We start from the raw sequence: 23,716 nt of genomic DNA on the forward strand, positions 1-23,716 counted from the left end.
CAAAATAAAATAAAACTGATGTATCAAACATAAATCAATTTTTTAGAAAATCTTATTGAAGAGCTACAATAAATGAAAGCAGTGAAGTGTTGACAAACAAATCAATATCAAATCAAGAGAGCTTTGATAGCCAGGAGTTAACCCAAACATCTATGGCTAGGATTTTTACAACTGAGTTCTAAGATTACTCCATCTAAAGGAAGGGTCTTCAACAAGTGATGACAGATCGACAATATAGCTACATGAAGAGAAGCATGCTGGAAGAGTAACATAGGGATAAGCATCATTCCTTATGATTTGGACTCATAGATTTCAGAACAAATTACCCAAAACACACATAAACCAGACTTCATCCACAACAAAAGATAACATATTCAGGATATAATTAAGAATGTGAAAAGGACAACATACAGGATGTAAATATGTTTCCATGTCATTTATATAGAAAGGTTAGTGTCTAGATACGCACACAATTCTATAGCTCCACACAGCAAGCAAGCCAATGGAAAAAATATCTGAATAAAAATTATCTGTAGACAGAGGCAGGAGCACCAGGAGAGAGGAGTGGGGAAAGAGGGGAAGAGAGAGGAAAGAGAGGTGGAGAGAGTGGAGTACAGAGAGGGGAAGAAAGAAAGAAAGAAAGAAAGAAAGAAAGAAAGAGGGAGGGAGGGAGGGAGGGAGGGAGGGAGGGAGGGAGGGAGGGAGGGAGGGAGGGAGGGAGGGAGGGAGGAATGAAGAGCAGGATGGGAGTTGGGCAGGACCCTTTAAAAGGGAACACAGTGAATATGCACAGGTGGTGCTCTTGGTGGCTGCAGCTGAGGGCTTATCCTGTCAGAACCCCAAGGACTGGCCAGTACAGATTACTGAATTGTAACAGCAAACTTTGCATTATGCCCTAAAAACTCATCAAAGAATTTGTTGTGATAAACATACTATCTGTGTCTCAATGGTTATCACATAATATTGTTTCTTGATGTCTAGTATCTTGAAATCTATCATTTCATATGTTTCGTTTGTGCTTATTTTTAATTTTAAGTAAGAAGATAAATCTAGTCCCTATGAATTGAACAGTTAAAGTTAGCTTAAATGTGCATGCTTATATATGCACATTGTATCATAATTTATTATTGAACCATCTACTTTTAACATAAAAAATTCTCTGTAGACACAGAAAGGCAAAACCACATCTAAAAAGATTTCCATTTTCACTGTTTATTTAAAAAAATACCCATCAAATCTGTCCCAAGGTACCACTTCACACTCACTCAGTTGATGTTAATAATAAAGTTTCAAATTACAAATTTTGGCAGCTATTTGGATCTCAAAGATACAAAATAGTATATTAATGCAAATATTTTGCAGTTGGTCAAGAAATGAAAGGCATTATCAGTTGACTCACAACCCTCATATTTAGGGTAGAAATAACACAAATGACCATTTATGAGGAATGAGTGCATTGTGCTATTAAAATGTGAAAATGAATTTTGCAGCAAAGAGAGGAGGAAGTACTGAAACACAGTGAATTTAGATGAATGTCCAAGATTTTATGCCAGTTCAGGAGTGCAGTGCCACCTCCTTTCTTTGCAGCAAAGTGATGTTGCCAGGAGTAGTTGTGTCTTGTTGTTGTGAAAAACTCTAATAAACCATTTTAAATGTCATATTCTGTAGGTCTTTTAAAAGTTTTGATGAATACTTGTCAATTTGAAATATGTCTTAGTATACCTAGAAAATCTAACTAACAGAACTATTTGAGTGACTAAATCTGTATTTAAGTATATGGTGCATTTTAAATGAGCTGTATAAAAACAATATTTAAACAAGAGTAGAAATATAATATAGCAAAAACATAAATTTTATCAGTAAAGCAAAATCTATAGCAATGGAAAGTATTCATTTCTACAACAAATTCCATTTTCTTTAGATAGAGACTGACTGTGATCATTAACCATTTATTACCAACCCCATTTAAATAAAGAGAAACATTTATAACACTATGTGAGAATGTTGGCATAGTTCTCTCCAAACTGCTTCATTCTAGATTTTATATATATATATATATATATATATATATTCTGAGGTCTTTGATGAAGGTGAAGACAGATAGATATGGTTATGATTTTTCTTACTAATGATAAAAGATATTGTATATAAAAGTTTAGACTCACAAAGATACATGATAGATGATAAACTAATTTCATTAAATTTTTCCAAATATTAGAGGGCTAAATGTAGTACCTATAATTCTTGCTTGATAACAGTTTTGTCATATATAATTTTACTATGTTAAAATTGAAACCTTCCTTTTTATTTAGACAGAAAAGTGGAGATGTGGGGATGTCCTTCTCTATGCTCTGAATATCTGTTTCTCTTATTGGTTGATGAATACAGCTGCTCCAGCTAATGGAGCTAGGATCAGCCCATTTAACCTGATGTAGAGGTAAGAAGCTAGTGGCCAGCTTCTTTGACTTTCTGATATGAACTTGAAGTATGAAACTTAGTAACAGTCTCTGAGTCTTTACTTTTCATTTTACAACTAACTTAAACCATCTCTGATAAACATTTTGGTGTCCAACAAGCCACAAAATACACAAACAATAAAATAAATTTATATTAATATTTTACCTGCTTCATTTTAATCAGGTAACAATCAATAAAGTCCCGAGGGTTTGCATCATCCAATGATTCCTGATGTTCTTTTATTTTCTCCAAAAGGTAACTTCTGATATAATTGAAATTTTTTCTTATTGTGTGATGACTTCCTGGACAGTAGTCAATTAGTGAAGAGAAATTATTGCAGACCTACAAAATCAAAGAAAATTTTGAGAATATGTACATTTTTACTTTTAGTGGTGTGTGTGGAATGGGTATGCATGCATACATGTGTGTGCCATGTATGTGTGGGTGCCTTGGAGGCCAAAGATATCAGATCCCCAGATGCTAGTGGTTTTGAGCCACCTAACATGCATGATAAAAGTTGGACTCAGGTCCTTTGGAAGATTACGAAGATAAGCACACACTCTTAACCACTGATCCATATCACCAGCACTTGCCAAAAAACTGTTAAAGGAACAGATTTGAGGAAATACACATATCCATGATACTTATCAAGACCTACTTGGGTTTATAGATTCTAACATGAATAAAAACTAGTGTCCCACATGAGAAAGAGGTGTTTTATTTCATGTATGCAGCAATTCTCTGTGAAAATAGAGAGAAATAGGGGGGATTCCTGCCCAAATCATCAAAGATCATAATCAAGTTTCCACATTCACAAATCATTTTCAGTATGAAGCATATTTATGAAACTTGACTGATGGCTTATTCCTTTTATTCCCTCAATTATGAAACAGGATATGATGTGAATAATTGTCATTTATAGGTCTTAGATGACAGCTGCAGTGAAGAGAGACAAGCATCTTGATTTATAGCAAAACCAGTAGCACATGCAGTTTGAATGCCTGTAAACTGGTATATGACATGGAATGAAGTGAGTGATGCTCAGAGTGGCTTTGAAAGCAAAATACAGCACAGCCCTTAGGGGTTTCTCTATGATCACAGCCATTCTTTTTAAACTTGCTTTGTATTTATTCTGTGTGTCCCCCACACTGTGCACCTTGATCCCATCTACTTCTGCATACCCTCACAACTACCCTCAGCCCTTACAAGACCCCCCCAATAAAATAAAATAAATTTAAGAGAAAAAATATCATCATGAAAGTTGCAGTGCGACGTAGAGTATCAACAATAAACCCATATTTATCCGTATATCTTTACTTGCAAGTGTTCACTGCATGGAGTCATTGATCTGGCTCGAGGCCTCTGATTTCTATTACAATGTCAATACCTGGTCTTTACTGGGAGTTCTCTTGGATATCCTTTTATTACCCTGCACTGTGAAGATCTTGTAGCCCTGTGCATGCAGGACCAGCCCCTCCATGTGCTCCAGCAGATCACAGGTGGGGTTGATGTTGCTGTGCGTCTACTCATAACCCTAGTTCTGAGTCTGGGTAGATGCTGTGATGGCCACCTCTCCAACTGTCTACTTAACTCCTGACGAGGGTGAGCTCTCTGGCACTGCCCTGGCTAATTCACCACTTATAGCAACGAGCTTCTTTCACGCCCCCAGATTTGGCTCTTGCACATGTGCAATATTAGTGGGAGATCTACTGTGCTACCCAGGCAATGTGCAGGGGCCACTCTTCCAAATCCTGCAGCTGGTGAAGGGCAATGACAAATATCGCACTCTGATGAGTCAGGGCCAGCCCTCCTACCCGCCACAGGCTTCAAGGGAGGGGAGGGAATTGCTAGCCCACACATACCATCAGAAGACAGGTGAGGGGAAGGACCAGATAACCCATGTTCACATCCTCTAGGCTGGTTCACACTCAGCCCCTGACCCAAATCAATGGGGTCAATAGGGTCAGCTCTGTTCTGCTGCCCAGGGGAAGTGTGGGGCCCACTTTCCCAGGTGCTGAAGCTGGTAAGGAGGAAGGTCAGCTACCTCACCCACCACAGGTGGCAGCAGCAAGGTGAGGAGGGCATCTTTCCCTCACCCTTACCACCACATGACAGGTGAAGAGGTGTGGTCAGCATTCCCATTCTCACACCCAGGGAGTCAGCTAACCTGTGCCTCTGCTAAATGGGTCAGCTCTACTCTGCTGCCTAGGCTAGGAGCAGGGCCTGCTTTCTTGAGTGCTGCAGCTGGTAAATGGAAGGGTCAGCTCCCTCATCTGCCTCAGTGGTGAGAGTGAGAGAGTAAAGGGGACATCTCTCCCAACCACACCATCACATGACAGACAAGTATTGGGGCTAGCTCTCCCATACTCACTACTTCAGGGTTGACTCACCTGCACCCCTGGGGACACTGTCAGCTCTGCTCTTTGCCCAGGCAAGTTGCAGCGTTTGCTTTCCTGCATTCTGCAGTGGTGGCTGCAAAGGCAGCTCTCCAGTTATTATGACCTCAGGGCTAGTCCCACCTTCCACAAACAGTGGAGGAGGAGATCAGTTCTCCCTGACCCAAGCCACCGTATGTCAGATAAGGGGTAGAGTCAGATCCCCCAAGCATACATTCTTTAGGCTAATTCCAAAACCTGGTCAACAGGTTCATTTCCACTCTGCTTCCCAGAGGAAATACAGGGACTGTTCTCTCTAGTGTTTTAGCCAGTGAGTGCCAGGACAAACCCCGTGCAGCCCTTTCCTCTTGGCCTTCAGTGGTATCAGGAGCTATGGGCATCAATACAGACAAAGGCTTCAACAGGACCATGAACACAGACATGGTCCTTGGCAGCAGGTGATGCCCAAATGTCACCATGGCCCTGGGTAGCAATCAAGCCACCCACCTCAGCTCTCTCAATACCCCTTCAGCTTCTCCACACCTCTTCAGCTGTGGCTCTCTCCATAGGACATGAACCATTCTAACTCTCTGTCTTTCCCACACCACACCTTATATTTACTTAACATAGTAGTGTCTGATTGCCTAGTGCCTTGTTGCTCTGAGTGCCCAAATCCCAGCCATTCTTTATGGAGAGTTCAGGAAATGCCTCTTCTGCCTAGGACAACTCTGAGAAATGGATGTGGGCCACACAGCATTAAATCACTCATCTTCTCCTTTCTACCTGTCTGTATGTCAACTAGGATTCCAGCTGACCCATCAAACCACTAAAACTACTCTGTTTCCTGGCAGATTTCATTGCCATTAATATTCTTTATTCTTTAAGAGAATATTCTTTCTAAACTAAGATATTCCTGCCTAGTAATACGATAAGGATATATATGTTTAATAATAGAACAGGATAAGAATTATTCAGCGAATAACGTCCTATGAACAATTGGCAACACTTCTAGATTTCTATGGAATCTCTTATGAAAACTGTTCTGTGAACATCAACTGGAAATGGATAGAGAACTAGCAGGATTGAGCCAACCTGGAATTTTCCCTTCAGTTTTGCTATTTGTATAGCAAAGGACTTAGACCTGCCTTCCAGATATTCTTTCCACAATATGTTCTTCAGAACCATGGTGTCTGATCACCTCACTTTTTGGTCCATATTGAATTTGACCTGTGAGAATGAAAGACTATAACAGTGTTCCCTGAAGGAAAAGATCTTTACTTCACCTGGAACCAGGGTGAGCTCAGAATCCTGGAATTCTCATTAACTTTTTCCATTAGGGTAAGAAAATGATGATCTTTATAATCAAAACGATTCTGGAAAATAATGGAGCAGATCACATTGCAGGGAGCACAGCCCAAGATGAACGTGGGATCACAGGGTGAACCTGAAGAATTAGAAACAATTGGAGAAATACCATTAAAATATACAAAGAAGACATTTTTGCTTTTGTTAACAGGGAAAGATTATTTAAAAGTTTTAAACCATATCTTATCTACAGTTTTCCTAACAGCTAAGCATTCATTTATGCAGAATCAATGTATCACTTTAACCTTAAACTTGTGATGGCCTCACCCTCACCAGTTAAATAAGAACAGAAATATATCTTTTACACTTTTCATTATCTGGTATGTGAAAGGAAGAAAAGATTTTATAAACCCAAAATTTCTAGTATTTGGAACAGAATTATTTCTTACTAGAATGCCTAAATACCATATAACACTGGAATTTGAATAGAAAAGTGTACATCCGGAAGTTCTGCAGCCACAGTGAGTAACCAAAGCAAGTTTTGATCCAAGGAAGGAGAAAATACTCATATTAGAAGGAAAAACATGGGTATAATTCCTCCTAATTACTTGAGAGTAATGTCTAAACTCAAGAAAGCCACTTCCATGTAGATTTTTTTGCATTACTAAATGAAATGAAAACTTTTCTTTTATAGTTAATTCCAAGAGGGAGAAACAATATTAAGGAAGTGACAGAGATTTCCCTTTTCTCATTTCATCATTTACAACAATACATTTTGTTTCATAGGAAGTAAATACAATATTTGAAAAGTAGACACAAAGAATAATAAGGTCAGTGCTAGAAAGATAGCTCTGTATTCAAAGTACTCCCTGATGTTTGAGAGAACCAACATTCAGTTCTGAGCACCCTCTTGGTGGATCATAAGTTTCTGTAACCTCAGCTTCATGGGAATAGGACACAATTTTCTGACTTCTGTGGAACCATGTACACAACTCGTGCATGCATGAATGTGCAGGCAAACATTTATACACATAAAAGAAACCTAAACAATATTTTTAATTATAAGAAATAAGCCTAGGGAGGATGCAATAGGAAAACAGGGGATGAGGTGGGCCAGAATGAAGACAGTAGGGGGGAATTTTCAAAGCACCTGTTACACTACTATGCAATGTCTTCATAAGGTACACACTACAAATAGTATTAGTGACATTAATGTTTATTTTTATAATAAGTAAATGATGATTATGTTCAACAAAATCTGCAGCCTATTTGGGAAAGAGTGTGGCTGGTAGATTTATAAACATTTCCTCACATCACGATTATTAAATTACCATGCTGATATAATGCTTAAAATTTGTGGTACATATGTGTTGTATTACAGGTCAAATGCCAAATAATCCAATTTAAAAGTGGTGTAAAGAACACAATAGAGAATTCTCAATAGAGGAGTCTAAAATGTCTGATAGACACTTAAGAAAGTGTTCAACATCCTTAGCCATCAGGGAAACGCAAATCAAAACAACTCTGAGATACCATATGACTCCTGTCAGAATGGCTAAAATCAAAAACAACACTGACAGTTTATGCTAGAGAGGATGTGGAGGCAGGGGAACACTCCTCCACTGCTGGTGGGAGTGCCAACTCGTACAGCCACTTTGGAAATCAGTATGGCAGTTCCTCATGAAAATGGGAATCAGTCTGCCACAAGATCCAGCAATTCCACTCTTAGGCATATTCCCAAAAGATGCAAATTGATACAACAAGGACATCTGTTCAACTATATTCATAGTAGCATTATTTGTAATAGCCAGAACCTGTAAGCAACCTAGATGCCCCTCAACTGAGGAATGGATAGAGAAAATCTGGTATATTTACACAATTGAGTACTAGTCAGTAGAAAAAAAAACAAGCAAACAATGGTATCTTGAAATTCCCTGGAAATGGAAGGCACTAGAAGAAACTGTCCTGAGTGATGCAATGCAGTCACAAAAGGGCAAACATGGTATGTACTCACTCATATATGGATTTTAGATATGGATCATGGGATTGCCCGCCAGAGAGCCTGGGAAACAGGGAGTACCCTAAAAGAGACATGCAAGGTACCCTGGAGAAGAGGAAGGTGACATGATCAATTGAGTGGATTGGGAACATGGGGGGGGGAGTAGAGAAGGAACTGGGAGAAAGAGGAGGTGAGAAGAGGAGGGAAGAGGAGAAAATGAGAGGACAGGAAGGTTGACTTCGGGGAAGAATAGAGGAGAGCAAGATGAGAGATATCATAATGGTGGAAGCCATTATAGATTTGAGGAAAGATATGGCATTAGCAAGAATTCCAGAGATCTACAAGGATTACACCAACTGGCAATCTGGGCAATAGTGGAGAGGCTTCCTTGAATGCCCTTCCCTGAAATTGAGATTGATGACTACCTTGTATGCCACCCTTGAGCCTTCATCCAGTGGCTAATATAAGCAGAGGCAGACAGCTAGACATTGAACTGAATTCCTGGAATCAAGTCACAAATAGGGAGGAGTGAAGAGCAAAGGGGTCAAGACTGAGCTGGTGAAACACACAGAAATGGCTGACCTGAACAAGGGGGAACTCATGGACCCCAGACTAATGGCTAAAAGGCTAGCATGGGACTGATTCAGACTCCCTGAATGTGGGTGTCAATAGGGAGGCCTCGGCAATCTATGGGACCTCTGGTAGAGGACCAGTATTTATCCCTGGGGTATGAATGGACTTTTGGAGCCCATTACACGTGGAGGGATGCTGTCTCACCCTGGACACATGGGAAATGCCTAGGCCCTGTCCTGGATGATATGACAGACATTGGTGATCCCCATGGAAGGCCTCATGGGGGATGGGGTAGGGAGTTGGTGGGGTGCAGGGGAAGAGGGGAGGGAGAAGGAGCTGTGATTGACATATGAAGCAGGCTTGTTTCTAATTTAAATAAAAGTAAATTAAAAAGAAATTTCTTTTTAGACTTATTTTTATTTGTGTGCATGTGCTCTCGTGTGTGAGAATGTGTGTATGTGGTGTGTAGGGTGTGTGTGTGTGTGTGTGTGTGTGTGTGTGTCTGTGTATTGTGTGTTTGTGTGTGTGTGGTGTATATCTATGGAGGCTAGAAGAGCATGTCAGATCTCATGGGGCTGCATGGCATGGGCACTAGGATGCCACTGCTGCTACTCAGAAGGAGCATTCTCTCTCAAGTGATAAGCCATCTCCCCAGCTCTCAGGGCATTTTCTTCTGATATCGTTTCTATAATGAGTTTGCTTTGATCAAATGATAAATATATGTTACATTCAAGGTGAACCAAAATTTAAATCTGTAGATATCATGTAAGGATTACATGAATTAAAAGTGTTATTAATAAATTATTAAATATGCTGGGCATTGGTGGCACATGCCTTTAATCCCAGCATTTGGGAGGCAGAGGCAGGCAGATCTCTGTGAGTTCAAGGCCACCCTGGTCTCCAGAGTGAGTTCCACGATAGACTCCAAAGCTACACAGAGAAACCCTGTTTTGGAAAACCAAAATAAATGAATAAATACATTATTAAATAAATTATTAAATATGAGTCAATGAAAACATTGTTTTCACTATGCCAGGGTTTAAAAAAATGACTATGTTCTATGCTATCAGGAAATGTTTTATTTAAGCCCAAAACAGTAAAGGGTAAAATATTGGGAATTTTCTTATGTGTGTACGTGCTATTCAAAGATTAAATTTGATTTTTAGTCTTTTCTTTCACTTTTTTTTGAAGAAAGGACTTAAAGTCCTTAGAAATCAAATATCTAACCAGATTTTCTTTTCAGAACAGAAACTTCTTGGGTAAGTAGCACTTATAGGGGTAGCAAAAGAAAAGTGATTTATTTTCTGAACACACACACACACACACACACACACACGAAATGAGAAGAAATGATAAACAGGGTTAAAGACAGAGTGAAATGGTTTACAAAAATAGCTCATATTTGCAGGACATTGGTGGTGCACACCTTTAATTCCAGCACTCAGGAGGCAGAGACAGGCAGATCTCTGTGAGTTCGAGGCCAGACTGGTCTCCAGAGCGAGTGCCACAATAGGCTCCAAAGCTGCACAGAGAAACCCTGTCTCAAAAAAAAAACAAAAAAAGTTTAATGGAAGACACCATATATTTAAGAAATAAAGTCCTTGCTTTCTCCTTGTGCATATTGCAGATATGTGTTGTCATATATATTTCAGTAGAATGGAAGTTAAAATGATAAGTTTCATGCAAGAAGAAATAATGAAATTGTATATATTTATTAATTTCTATATGTTGAACCATCCCTAAAGCTCTGGGATTAATCTAATAAGATCACAGTGGGTAATCTTTTTGATGCATTATGAATTTGGTTACAAATATTTTTGACAAAATATTTTCCATAGTCATTAGAGATGTTAGCCTACAATATTTCTTTCTTTCTTTCTTTCTTTCTTTCTTTCTTTCTTTCTTTCTTTCTGTCTGTCTGTCTTGATTCCATCATTTCTTTCTTTCCTTTATGCCTTGCATAATTTTGGTTGCAGGGCACTAACAACATTGTAGAAAGATTTTTAGAATTTTCATCATTTTATATTTTACCAAATAATTCAAGGAGTACTTTCTGAAGCTCTAGGAGAATAATGCATTGAATCAGCCTCTTCCTGGCCTATGATATTTGAGAGGATTTTAATTATTGCTACCATTTCATTGGAGGTTTCAATTTGATACACACACACCACGGTGTGTGTGTGTGTGTGTGTGTGTGTGTGTGTGTGTGTGTGTGTGTGCGCGCGTGCGTGCGTGCGTGTGTGTGTGTGTGTGTGTGTGTGTGTGTGTGTTTTAGATTTTTCAGTTTGGTAGGGTATAGCTTTCTAGTCCATTCTTAATACTGTCTGAATTTCTAAATGAAGACACAACATACTGAAATTTAAGGATGCTTTAAAAGCAGTACTAAGAGACAGTTCCTAGGAGTAAATGCCCACATGAAGAAACTGGAGAATAGTCACACTAGAGAATTAACAGCACAAATGAAAGCTCTAGAACAAAAAGAAGCAACCTCACCTGGGAGGATTAGATCCCAGTAAATAATCAAATTGAGGGCTAAAATCAATAAAGTAGAAACAAAGAAAACACTCCAAAGAACCAATGAAATAAAGAGTTGGTACTTCGAGAAAATCAACAAGTTAAAAAACCTTTAATGAAACTAACTATAATTCAGAAAGAGCACATGCAAATTAACTAAATTAGAAATGAGAAGGGGGACATAGCAACAGACAATGAGGAAATCCAGAGAATCATCAGGCCATACTTTGAAAAGCTATAGTCCACAAAATTCAAAAATCTAAAGGAAATGGAAAATTTTCTGGATAGATTTCACCTACCAAAATTAAATCAATAACAGACAAGGAATTTAAATAGACCTATTATCCCTAATGAAATAGAAGCAGTCAGCAAACTCTCAGAAACAAAAAAGCCCAGGGCCAGATGGATTCAATGCAGAATTCTACCAGAATTCAAAGAAGAGCTAATACAAATACCCCTCAAAGTATTTCATACAATAGAAGCAGAAGGGTCATTGCCAAACTCTTTTTATCAGGCTAAAATTACCTTGGTAACCAAACCACACAAAGACACAGCTAAGAAAGAGAACTACAGACCAATATCCCTCATGAACATTGATGCAAAAATACTCAATCATATACTGGCATATTGAATCCAAGAACACATCAGAAGCCTACACCATGATCAAGTAGGCTTCATCTCAGAGACACAGGGATGTTTCAACATATGAAAATTCATCAATGTAATCTACCATATAAACAAACTGAGAAAGAAAATCCACATATCATTGCACTAGATGCTGAAAAAGCCTGTGACAAAAGCCAACACACCTTCATGATAAAGGTCTTGGAGAGATCAGGGATAGCAGGAACATTCTTAAACATAATAATAGCAGTATGCAGCAAGGAAATAGCCGACATAAAATAAATGAAGAGAAATTCAATGCATTTCTCTAAAATCAGGAACAAGACAAGGTTGTCAACTTTCTATATATTTCTTCAATATTGTACTTGAAGGTCTAGTTAGAGAAATAAGACAAAAAAGAAGATAAAGGGGATACAAATTGGAAAGGAAAATATCAAACATTCAATATTTGCAGATGGTATAATAGTTTACATGAGTGACCCAAAAAATTTTACCAGGGAAGCTCATAAACCTGACAAACACCTTCAATAAAGTGACAGCATACAAAATTAACTCAAAAAAATCAGTAGCCTTACTATATGGAGATGATAAATGGGTTCAGAAAGAAATCAGAGAAATATCACCCTTTACAACAGCCACAAGCAACATGAAATACCTTGTGATAACTCTAAACAAACAAGTGAAAAACCTGTATAACAAGAATTTTGAGTCTTAAAGAAAGAAATAAAAGAAGATAACAGAAAATAGAAAGATCTCCCATGCTAGTGGATAGGTAAGACCAAAATATTAAAAATGAAAATCTTGTCAAAGTAATCTACAGAGTCAATGCAATCCCCATCAAAATCACAGCACAAATCTTCACAGATCTTGAAAGAACAATATTCAACTTTATATATATAAAAAACCAGAATAGCCAAAACAACCCTCTATAATAAATGAACTTCTGGAGACATTACCATCCCTGATTTCAAGCCCTACTATAGAGCTTTAGTAATGAAAACAGCTTGCTATTCGCAAAAAAAAAAAAAAAAAATGACAGGTAGCCAAATGGAATTGAATTGAAAACCCTGATATCAACCCACATACCTATGAACACCTGATTTTTGGTAAAGCTAAAATACAATGGAAAAAAGAAAGCATCTTTAACAAATGGTGCCGGCATAAAAGGATGCTGGCATATGGAAGACTGCAGATAGATCCATATCTATCACCAGGCACAAAACTTAACCCTGATGATGAGGTTGATGACTGACTTATATGCCATCCTATAGCTTTCATCCAGCAGCTTGTAGAAGTAGAAACAGATGCCCACAGCTAATCACTAAATGGAACCCAGTTGCAGAGGATGAGTGATAAGCAAAGGGGTCCAGACCAAGCTGGTGAAACCCACAGAAATAGCTGACCCAAACAACAGGGAGCTCTTGGTCCCCAGAATGATAGCTGGGAAACCAGCATGGGACTGATACAGACCTCAGGAATGTGGGTGTCAGTGAGGAGACCTCAGAAATCCATGGGGCCTCCTTAGTAGATTAGTACTTATCCCTAACAAAGGTGTGGATTTTGGAAGCCCATCCCACATGGAGGGATACTCCCTGACTCTAGACACAAGGGGGTGGGCCTAGACCCTATCCCAAAAGATATGACAGACTCTGAAGACCTCCCTATGGAAGGCCTCATCTTCCCTGGGGATCGTAAACTGTATGTGATAGGTAGGGTTTTAGTTGGGGGGGTGGTAGGAGAGGAGGGGAGGGAGAGGGAACTGGGATTGATATGTAAAACAATCTTGTTTCTAATTCAAATTTAAAAAAGGAAAAAAAACTTAAGTCCAAATAGATCATAGACCTCAACATAAAACCCGCCACACTCTTTCTCTTAGGAGAAAGAGTGAACTCTCTTGAACTAATTGGTACTGGAGACCACTTTCTGAACATAGCACCAGTAGCACAGACACTGAGTTCAACAATTAATAAATGGAACCTCTGTAAGGCAAAGCACACAGTCAACAAGAGAAAACTGCAGCCCACAGAATGAGAAAAGATATTCACCAATACCATATTTGACAGGAGGCTGATTTCCAAAATATACAAAGAACTCAAGAAGCAAGTCACCAAAATAACAAATAATCCAATTAAAAAGTGAGGTACAGAACTAAATAGAGAATTCTCAGTAGAGGAATCTTAAAATAACTGAAAGACATTTAAGAAAGTGGTCAACATCCTTAACCATCAGGGAAATGCAGATAAAAATAACTCTGAGATACCATCTTACACCTGTCAGAATGGCTAAAATCAAAAACACCAACAAAAGTTTATGCTGGAGAGGAAGTGGAGAAAGGGGAGTAGTCCTCCAATGCTGGTGGGAGTGCAAACATAAACAGCCATTTTGGAAATTAGTATGGTGGGTTCTCAGGAAAATGGGAATCAGTCTACCTCAAGATGCAGCAATACACCTAGGTATATAACCAAAGGATACACAATGGTACAACAAGGACATCTGTTCAGCTATGTTCATAGCAGCATTGTTTGTAATAGACAGAAACTGGAAGCAAGCTAGATGCCAATAAACTGAGGAAATGATAAAGTAAATATGGTACATTTATACAACTGGAGAAATATACAGCAGAAAAAAATGGAATATTGAAACTGAGTGAGGTAACCCAGTCACAGAAAGACAAACATAGTATGTACTCACTCATATAAATCTATTAGACTTTGAGCAAAGGATTACCAGCCTATAATCCGCACCACCAGAAAAGCTAGGCAACAAGGAGAAATGTGCATGGTCCCTTGGAGAACGGGAAAGGGACAAGATCTCCTGAGCAAATTGGAAGCACGGTGCAAAGGGAGAGGGAGTTAGGAGAAAGAGATGAGGAGAAGAAGAGGGGAGGAGGGGAGGAGGACTTGAGGAAGCAGGAAGATTGAGTCAGGGGAATAATAGAAGAGATCAAGAAAAGAAATACCTTAATAGAGAAAGCCATTATAGGCTTAAAGAGAAATTTGGCATTAGCAAATGTCCAGAGATCTACAAGGATGACCACAACTAACAATCTTATCAATAGTAGAGAGGCTACTTTAAATGCCCTTCCACTATAATGATATTGATAACTACCTTAAATGACATCCTAGAGCATTCATCTAGTAGCTAATAGAAGCAGAAGCAGAGACGCACAGCTAGGCACTGAGCCTAACTCCTGGAATCCAATTGTAGAGAGGAAGAATGTTGAGCTACAGGGAGAAGAACATGCTGGGGAAACCCACAGAAACAGCTGACCTGAACAAGGGGGAGCTTATGGACCCAAAACTGACAGCTGGGAAACCAGCATAGAACAAAATCAGGTCCCCTGAACTTAGGTGTAAGTTAGGACACCTGAAACATCTTTGGGGACTCTGGTTGCAGGACAATATTTATCCCTAGTTTATGAATCCACTACCAGGGGCCCCATAGAGTCCCGAAGCATCCTCATTGACATCCACATTCAGGGGTCTGGATCACTCCCATGCTGGCCTCCCAGACATCAGTCTGGAGTCCATGTGTTCCCCCTTGTTCAGGTCAGCTGTTTCTATGAGTTTCACCATTCTGGTCCTGACCCCTTTGTTCTTCATTTCTCCCTCTTTGCAACTGGGTTCCAGAGTTCAGTCCAGTGTATAGCTGTGGGTGTCTGCCTCTGCTTCCCTCAGCCACTGGATGAGGGCTCTAGGATGGCATATAAGGCAGTCATCAGTCTCATTATAGGGGAATGGAATTCAGGGTAGCCTCTTCACCATTGCCTAGACTGTCAGTTGGTGTCATCTTGTAGATCTCTGGAAACCTCCCTAATTCCAGATCTCTCTTCATACCTATAATGGCTCCCTCTGTTATGGTATCTCTCATCCTGCTCTCCTCTATTCTTCCCCCGACTCAAACTTCCTGGTCCTCCATTTCCTCCTCTCCCTGCCTCTTCTCCCCCTCTCATTCTGGAAGCTCCCTCTTCCCTACCCTCAGGCTCCCAATTAGCTCAGGAGATCATGCCCCTTCCCATTCCCTGGGAACCATGCATTTTTCTCTTAGAGTCCTTCTTGTTTCCTAGTTCCTTTGGTGATGAGGATTGTAGGCTGGTACTCCTTTGCTCTATGTCTAAAATTCGTATATGAGTGAGTACATACCATGCTTGTCTTTTTGTGACTAGGTTACCTCACTCAGGATTGTTTCAGTATTTATCCCTGGCATAAGAAGGGACTTTGGGAGCCCATCCTACATGGAGGGATGAGCTCTCAGCCTGGACACATAGGGGAGAGCCTAGGCCCTTCCCAGGATGATATGACCAACTTTGGAGGGCCTTGCCCTCCCTGGGGACCAGAGGGGAGATGAGGTAGAGGGCTGGTGGGGGACTGGAGGGGAGGGAGGGAGGGAGGGAGAGGGTATTACCATGTGAAGCAGCCTTGCTTGTAATTTGAACTAATAAAAAATAATCTCTTGGGGGAAAACAAATTAGAAGGGAGGTAGTCAAACTTCCACTATTTACAGATTATATGGTAGTATACCTAAGTGTTGCAAACTACTGTACCAGGAAACTCCCTAGAGCTGATAAACACCTTCAGTAATGTGGCAGGATACAAGATGAGCTAAAAAAAATCAGTAGCTCTCATATATAGAAATGATAAAAGGGATGAGAAATAAATCAGAGAAACATCACTTTCACAATAGCCACAAATAACATGAAATATCATGGGGTAATGATAACTAAACAAGGGATAAAGCAGTATGACTAGAACTATAAGTCTTGGAAAAAGAAATTGAAGAAGACATCAGAAAATTAAAAGATCTCCCATGCTTTTGGATAGTTAGGATACGCAGAGTAAAAATGGAATCTCACCAAAAACAATCTACACATTCAATGCAAACCCCATTAAAATCCCAAAACAATTCTTGAATGACCTTGAAAGAACAATACTCAACTGCATATAGAAAAATAAAAACTCAGGGTCACCCTCCCTGGCCTCAAGCTCTACTGTAAAGCTTACAGTAATAAAAACAGCTTGGTATTGGCATTAAAACAGACAAGTGGATCAAGGGAATTGAATTAAAGACTCGGACGTTAATCCACACAACTATGAATACCTGATTTTTTTAACAAAGAAACCAAAATTGTACAATGGAAAAAAAAGAAAACAACTTCAACAAATGTTGCTGGGATAACAGGTTGATGACATGTAGAAGAATGAAAATAAAAACAGTCTATTGTCATGCACAAATCTGAACTCAAAAGATCTCAACATGAATCCAGTTACACTGAACCAGACAGAAAAGAAAGTGAGAAGTAGTCTTGAACACATGGGCAAAGGAGACTACTTCCTAAATGTAATAGCAGTAGCACAGACTATGAAAGCAGCAACCAGGAAATGGGACCTCCTGAAACTGAGAAGCTTCTCTAAAGCAAAGGACACAGTCAACAAGACTAAACGCCAGCCTATAGAATTGAAAAAAATATCTTGAACAACCCCACATATGACACAGGACTGACCTCCAAAATCTACAAAAGAACTCAAGAAACTAGACACAAAAACAAAAATGATCAAATTAAAAAATCAAGTACAGATCTAAACAGAGAATTCTCAACATAAAAAAAAATGGAATGGCCAAAAGACATATAAGAAATTGATCAACATCTGCAGCCATCAGGGAAATACAAATAAAAACAACTTTGAGATACCATCTTACAACTGTCAGAATGGCCAAGATCAAAACAATGATGACAGTGGAGTAAGGAGAACACTCCTCCATTGCTGGTGGTAGTGCAAACTTATACAGACACTTTGGAAATCAGTAGGACAGTTTCTCAGAAAATTTGGAATCAATCTACTTCAAGACTCACCAATACCACGCTTGGGTATAAACAAAAAGGAAGCACAATCATACCACAAGGATATTTGTGCAACTTTGTTCATAGCAGCAGCATTATTTGTAACAGTCAGAATCTGGAAATAACCTAGATGCCTTGCAACCTAAGAATGGATAAAGAAAATGTGGAGCACTTACACAATGGAGTATTACTCGGATGTAACAATGACATCTCAAAATCTGCAGGCAAATGGATGGAATTAGAAAAAGATCCTGAGTGAGGTAATACAGAACCAAAAAGACAAATTTGGCATGAACTCACTCATAAATGGTTATTAGATGTAAAGAGAAGGATAACCAGGATACAGTGCATAACTCCAAAGAATCTAGGTGAAAGGGGACCCTAAGATGGATACACATGGAGGGCCTTAGGAAGGGAAAATAGTTAAGATCCCCTGGGTATACAGGGCAGGCTGGTAGAAAGGAAGGGATGTAAAATGGGATCATGAGGGATCAAGAAGACAGAGTTGTGGGAGAGGTGGAGGGTGGGAGCAATAAAAGAGATATCTTGATAGAGGGAGCCATTATGGGGTTAGGGAGAAACCTGATACTAAAGAAATTCTCAGGAATCCACAAGGATGACCCCAGCTAAGACTCCTAACAATAGTGTAGAAGGTGTCTGAATGGCTAGTACCTTTTAATCAGATTAGTGACTACCCTAATTGTCATCATAGAACCTATATCCAATAACTGAGTGAAGCAGATGCAGTGTCCATAGACAAGCACTGGGCTGAGTTCCTGGAGTTCAGCTGAAGAAAGGGAGGAGGGATCATATAAACAAGGGGGTGGTCAAGAGCAAGATGTGGAAAACCACAGACACAGCTGACCTGAACTAGTGGAGCTCGTGCACTTTGGACTGAGAGCTTGGAAACCTGCATGGAACAAAACTAGACTCTCTCAATGTGGATGACAGTTATGTGGCTTGATCTCTTGGCCCGGTTTGGAAGTTATATACATATGTGTCTATGTACATGCATATATACAAAAATACTCAAAGACAAGTGGCTAATGATTGAAGAATGTAAAAAGAATGAAAAGGGGACAAGGGAGGGCATCAGGAAAGGAATAGAATAGTAAAAGGGAGGAATTGCGTAATTCTATTTCAATTAAAACATATTTTTAAACAAGTACAAAATTCTGAAAGCACTAATGAAAATTTTCTTTAAAAATCATATATGTCAAGCACAAATCAGGTTTGGTTGATATTAAATTAAGAAACTACACAAAGTAGGATAGATAGGAAAATGGGGGTATATCTCAGAAAAGTTGATGGGGGATCATGATCAAAACTCATTATGTAACATTCACAATATAGTAAATAATTTTTAAACAAATAACAATAAAATTTGATATGCTGTAGAAGACACAGTTATTGGTGAAAATTTATTACACTCAACTGAGAAAGGAAAACCATGAATAACATTATTGTTACTCAGGACTGAAAACATGGGCCTAAACGAAATCCTGTAAAGTTCAGTTAATTTGCTCAAACCACTGTGATCCAAGAAATGTAAACAAATATCCTCAGATTGGGCTCTGTCACCATTAACACAACCACTTATTCCATGGTGAAATGAACCACAAAGACAAATTACTCCTGTGCTAATGGAAATGCTTAGTTCTGCAGCTCAACAGAAAATTAACATAAACCTATAATCATTGTTTATGATTTCAAAACAACAAATATTTTAGATAGGATAAGGTTAACATGACGTGCACACATACCTAACTGAGATGCAAATGTTTAAGCCTGCACTTACCTTTGGTTTTCCTCAGTTCCTCCACAAGAGACTGTGCTTCCTCTTGAACACAGTCCTCAATGCTCCTTTTGCCCATGCCCAGATTCCTCAGAGTCATGAGTGTGAAGCGCCTTGTCTCTTTCCATCTGCTTCCATTGCTAAAAATAATGCCTGAAGAAATGGTAAAACACTGAAATAGATTCTGGGAAGAGACGAGAGATCTGATAGGTGAAACCATAGAGAGGACCAACACGTACCTCAAGAAGTCCAGCCCCTCTTTTCAGTCTTCACCTTCATAGTCAACACCATGCAGCACTCACATGAACACTTACTTACCAAAGCCTTTATTTAATCTTTCAGCCATAGGGAAGCTTCCTCTTCCAGCAAACTCCTCCCCATGGTCAATCAGAGCTTCCTTCACTGCTTCATACCCATGCAACACCACAGTGGGCTTCATGCCCAAGTACAGGGTGAACACGGGGCCATAGACTTTTGATAACTGGATATAGGAAAGAAAAATATAAACATTAGTGAAAAAAGTCACTTTGATCTCCATGGAGTCAACCTCATTCACACTAACATTATCACTCGTGGTATTTTAATATTTTTATTCAGGCAAAACTCAGCCCCCAATGGTTGTGGAGCCTATTTGTATCATATAGCAGTTATTGATCACCAAAGGGAACCATGTAACTGCTGAGGGTTCAGATATTTGTTGCACAAAGATTACAATGAATTTTCACATCAAATCATTCAGCACGAAATTGGCCACCAAAACCCCATGTAGACAACCTACCTGCCAGCTGATTGCCTCTATTCTCAGTACCTACCTACACTACCCACAATAACCCCTCCCATCCTGCCCACCATGTCCCCATCCCCCAAATTGGACAGAAATGCCCTGTTTGAACAAAGGCCACTCCACTCTGATGTGCAAAAATCCAGCCCACAGGTGTGGACACACTCTAACACTCCAGTCAGAAGACCAGAAAATAAGCAGAAACCAAGGACAATACGCCCATACTACTAAACCCATACTTCTGTATTTATAGATTGAATACTATGCATCAGACTTCTGATGATATATTTACAGTTTTAGAAAAACAACAGAGGACTTCATATGGGACAACAAAGAACCAAGAATAGTCAAGGGACTCCTAAGAACTAAAAATGCTGATCAATGTATAACAATATATGACCTCAAATTATATTATGGAGCTATAGTGATATAAACAGTCTGGTACTAACAAAAATAGACAAGTAGACAAATGAAATAGAAGAAATGATACAGAAATAAAGCAACAAAGCCAGGCCCACTTAGATATGAGATGTAAAATTGTAAGTCAACACAAAGAGTTCTGTTCAGCAGTCCAGGTTTGGCAGTTGGCTACTACAAATGTAAAGAGTGGGTACCACACATGCTGCACCTAGGCATGCAATATTTCCCAGAAAAAGTTCCTTCTCTTGCAGAATTTTTAACCCCAGACTTAGGCTTTACAAATATTAAACTGAATATAAATATCAACAAATATGCCAAAATCTTGGCTTCTGTATTGAATTTCTTGTGTTATTCCATGTTCATTGGTACTTAGTTAAATTAGGCATCAGTTAAGTCTTTTAGAGTTCAGCATCAAATAGATAACATCAGTAAAAACGGATATCTAAAATTCTACCTGATGTATTGAATAATCTATTCCTTGCTGTTGACCTTCAAACAAAACTAATTGGAAAAGCTGTTTTTTAAGATAGGAAATTGTCATGAATTTTGTAATTTAATGGGATTTTTTTCCTTTTTTATAAAATGCAATGACATAAATGTCCTTTCACCTGAGCCTTAGCTCATTACTGAATTCCTGACCAAGGACAGCTGTAAAAGTCAGAAAGTATATAATACTTTGAAAGGGCTTTGACTTTATGGTTATTTATATCAATATTGCCTCTGACACTAGGTTTTCATTAAAAGCAGCTTTCAATGTATCTTGTTCATCAACATATTGGAGGAGCACAAAGAATACTTACATTGGTCAAGGATCTGCTGATGTCTTTCACATCTATTTGGAGGAAATTGCCAATAAGTGGGAGAGGAGTGGGGCCAGGAGGGAGCTTCCCTCTCTCAGATCTCTGTCTCCAGAGTGAGAGGAGAACTAGACAGGAGAGAATAAACACCAACACGACAGCTGGATCCATGGAGACCCCTCTCACTGACACAGCTGTGATCAGCCAGCATGGGGCTTTTATAACACTATTTTCAGGATCAACAAGTTACTCTTGAAACCTGATTGACTAACCAGATAACCTTTAATCTCTCTCTATCAAGTAAACTTTGCCCTTTTGATTGAAATAAAAATAAGATGGTCTTTACACTTGTCCTTCTTTTACAGGGTACCCATTTGAATTTCTAGTTTAATGGTACTGATTATTTTCCAAATAGTGCTAATAAAAATGAACAAATGAATTTATAATGTGAAACTCCTCATGAGAAGCAATGGATTAAATTTGAGATTTAAGAAAACTACTCAACATTTATATTCTCAGTTAGTTACCAGGGAGGAGATTATGACTTATGAAGCATTTGTATATTCCATGAAATATATTTCTTTTTAAACAAAGTGTTACTATATAGCTTAGATTGACCACAAAGTGGCATTTCTTCTACTACATTGTCCCAATGGCTAGAAATACATTTGTACTGCACCATGGTCATGATGATTTTAAATATTTTTTGTTATATTAAACATTGGGACATATTTGGTTCAACAATGTAAGCCTTATAGATCTTTATTTCACTATTTGGAGATTTGTAAAACGAAGATAACAAAATATATCTATGACTAACACACCTTGAATCATAAGTTGATGTTTAACTTTTAGCTAAAGAAAGGTCTTCATTTATCAGTGTTGTGTATTCCAATCATGAAAGATTTTTTTTCTAAAGGTGATGGGACAGTGTCTCACAGTTCATGACCAGAAGAATTTAGAAATCAAGGTGACTATCTAAGTGGCATACTTACTCCCCTAGCTTTAACACAGATTCTTAAAGAAAGGTATTTGAATTCTCCTAGTCCCAGTGCAGATGTTAAACTGAATAAGCACAATAGTCTATAGTCTGTAACAATAATTGATATAACCTAACCACCCCACAAAGAGCATCAACAAGTGGGTACCAAGTGTTAAAATGCCTGAGGCAAAGAGGGCATTTATAACTTAACCCATATTTATTGCAACTTACAACTTCCCTGCATAAAGGCATGCATTTCAACTATATACATCATAATTGCTTAACTGTGAACTATGTTACTATATTGATGATAATCACTAACAGTCATGAATCTAGTTAATAATTATGTCATCATTGTTTTAACATAGAAGTCAGAAAAGTTCACTCATGTTTTGTAATCTTACTCAAAAATTACAAAAATAACTACAAAGGGAGCTAAGATAAATTCCAATAACCCAAAATCATGGTTATCTTCATTATCTACAACAAAGTAAGCAATAATTTGTTACCCAAATCATATTGCTCTAAATTCCCAAAGAATACAGTCTCAGTAGATATTTTTCATGCCTGCGGTGCTACTAGGTCTGGCACATTTGTAAGTCGGGATGATGCTTTGGACGAACTATTCCTTTTACAGAATATAAGAACCAAGAACACTGAAAGAGAGAAGGGCCTCTGAACTAAATTTGTCTGCATTTTGCTTTGCTTTTTAACAATAGAGTTGATGGTAATACATGTATAATAACTAATCACATTACTCAATCAAAGATGAATTGATTCTTGAGAAATCATTCTTTTTCATTTTATCATTTTATTCAAATTAGAAACCAGCTTGTTTTACATGTCAATCCCAGTTCCCTCTCCTTCCCCTCCTCCCCTTTAAATCTGGTTTTATTGTGGAATATCTTGTTTTCTCCATCTATAGTGATTTAAAGCTTTGCTGGGTATAGTAGTCCTGGCTGCCATTGGCGGTCTGTTAGTGCTTTTAGAATATCTATGCAGGACCTTCTGTCTTATATAGTTTCCGTGGAGAAGTCAGGTATAATTCTGATTGGTTTGCCTTTATATGTTACTTGACCTTTTTCATTTGCTGCTCTTAATATTCTTTCTTTATTCTGTATGCTTGGGGTTTTAATTATTATGTAGGGAGGGGACTTTTATTGTGATTCACTCTATTAGGTGTTTTGTAAGCTTCTTGCATTTTCTTTTTCTTTTACAAATTTAAATTAGAAACAAGCTTCTTTTACATGTCAAT

The 23,716-nt window shown here is 38.6% G+C and overlaps 1 protein-coding gene across 1 annotated transcript; it reads right to left on the reverse strand.

Annotated features, from left to right (window-relative positions):
• Positions 1–6,106: 6,106 nt before the first annotated feature.
• On the reverse strand, positions 6,107–21,650 carry LOC118237717 (cytochrome P450 2C26-like). The gene is made up of 4 exons (XM_035441860.1): positions 21,483–21,650; positions 19,800–19,962; positions 19,485–19,634; positions 6,107–6,276 (listed from the first exon to the last, which is right to left on the reverse strand). The coding sequence occupies exons 1-4, from the start codon at positions 21,648–21,650 to the stop codon at positions 6,107–6,109; spliced, it is 651 nt and encodes a 216-aa protein (XP_035297751.1).
• Between the last annotated feature and the right edge of the window lie 2,066 nt (positions 21,651–23,716).

Source organism: Cricetulus griseus, chromosome 3, assembly GCF_003668045.3.
Source record: "Cricetulus griseus strain 17A/GY chromosome 3, alternate assembly CriGri-PICRH-1.0, whole genome shotgun sequence".
Classification (NCBI taxonomy): Eukaryota; Metazoa; Chordata; class Mammalia; order Rodentia; family Cricetidae; genus Cricetulus; species Cricetulus griseus.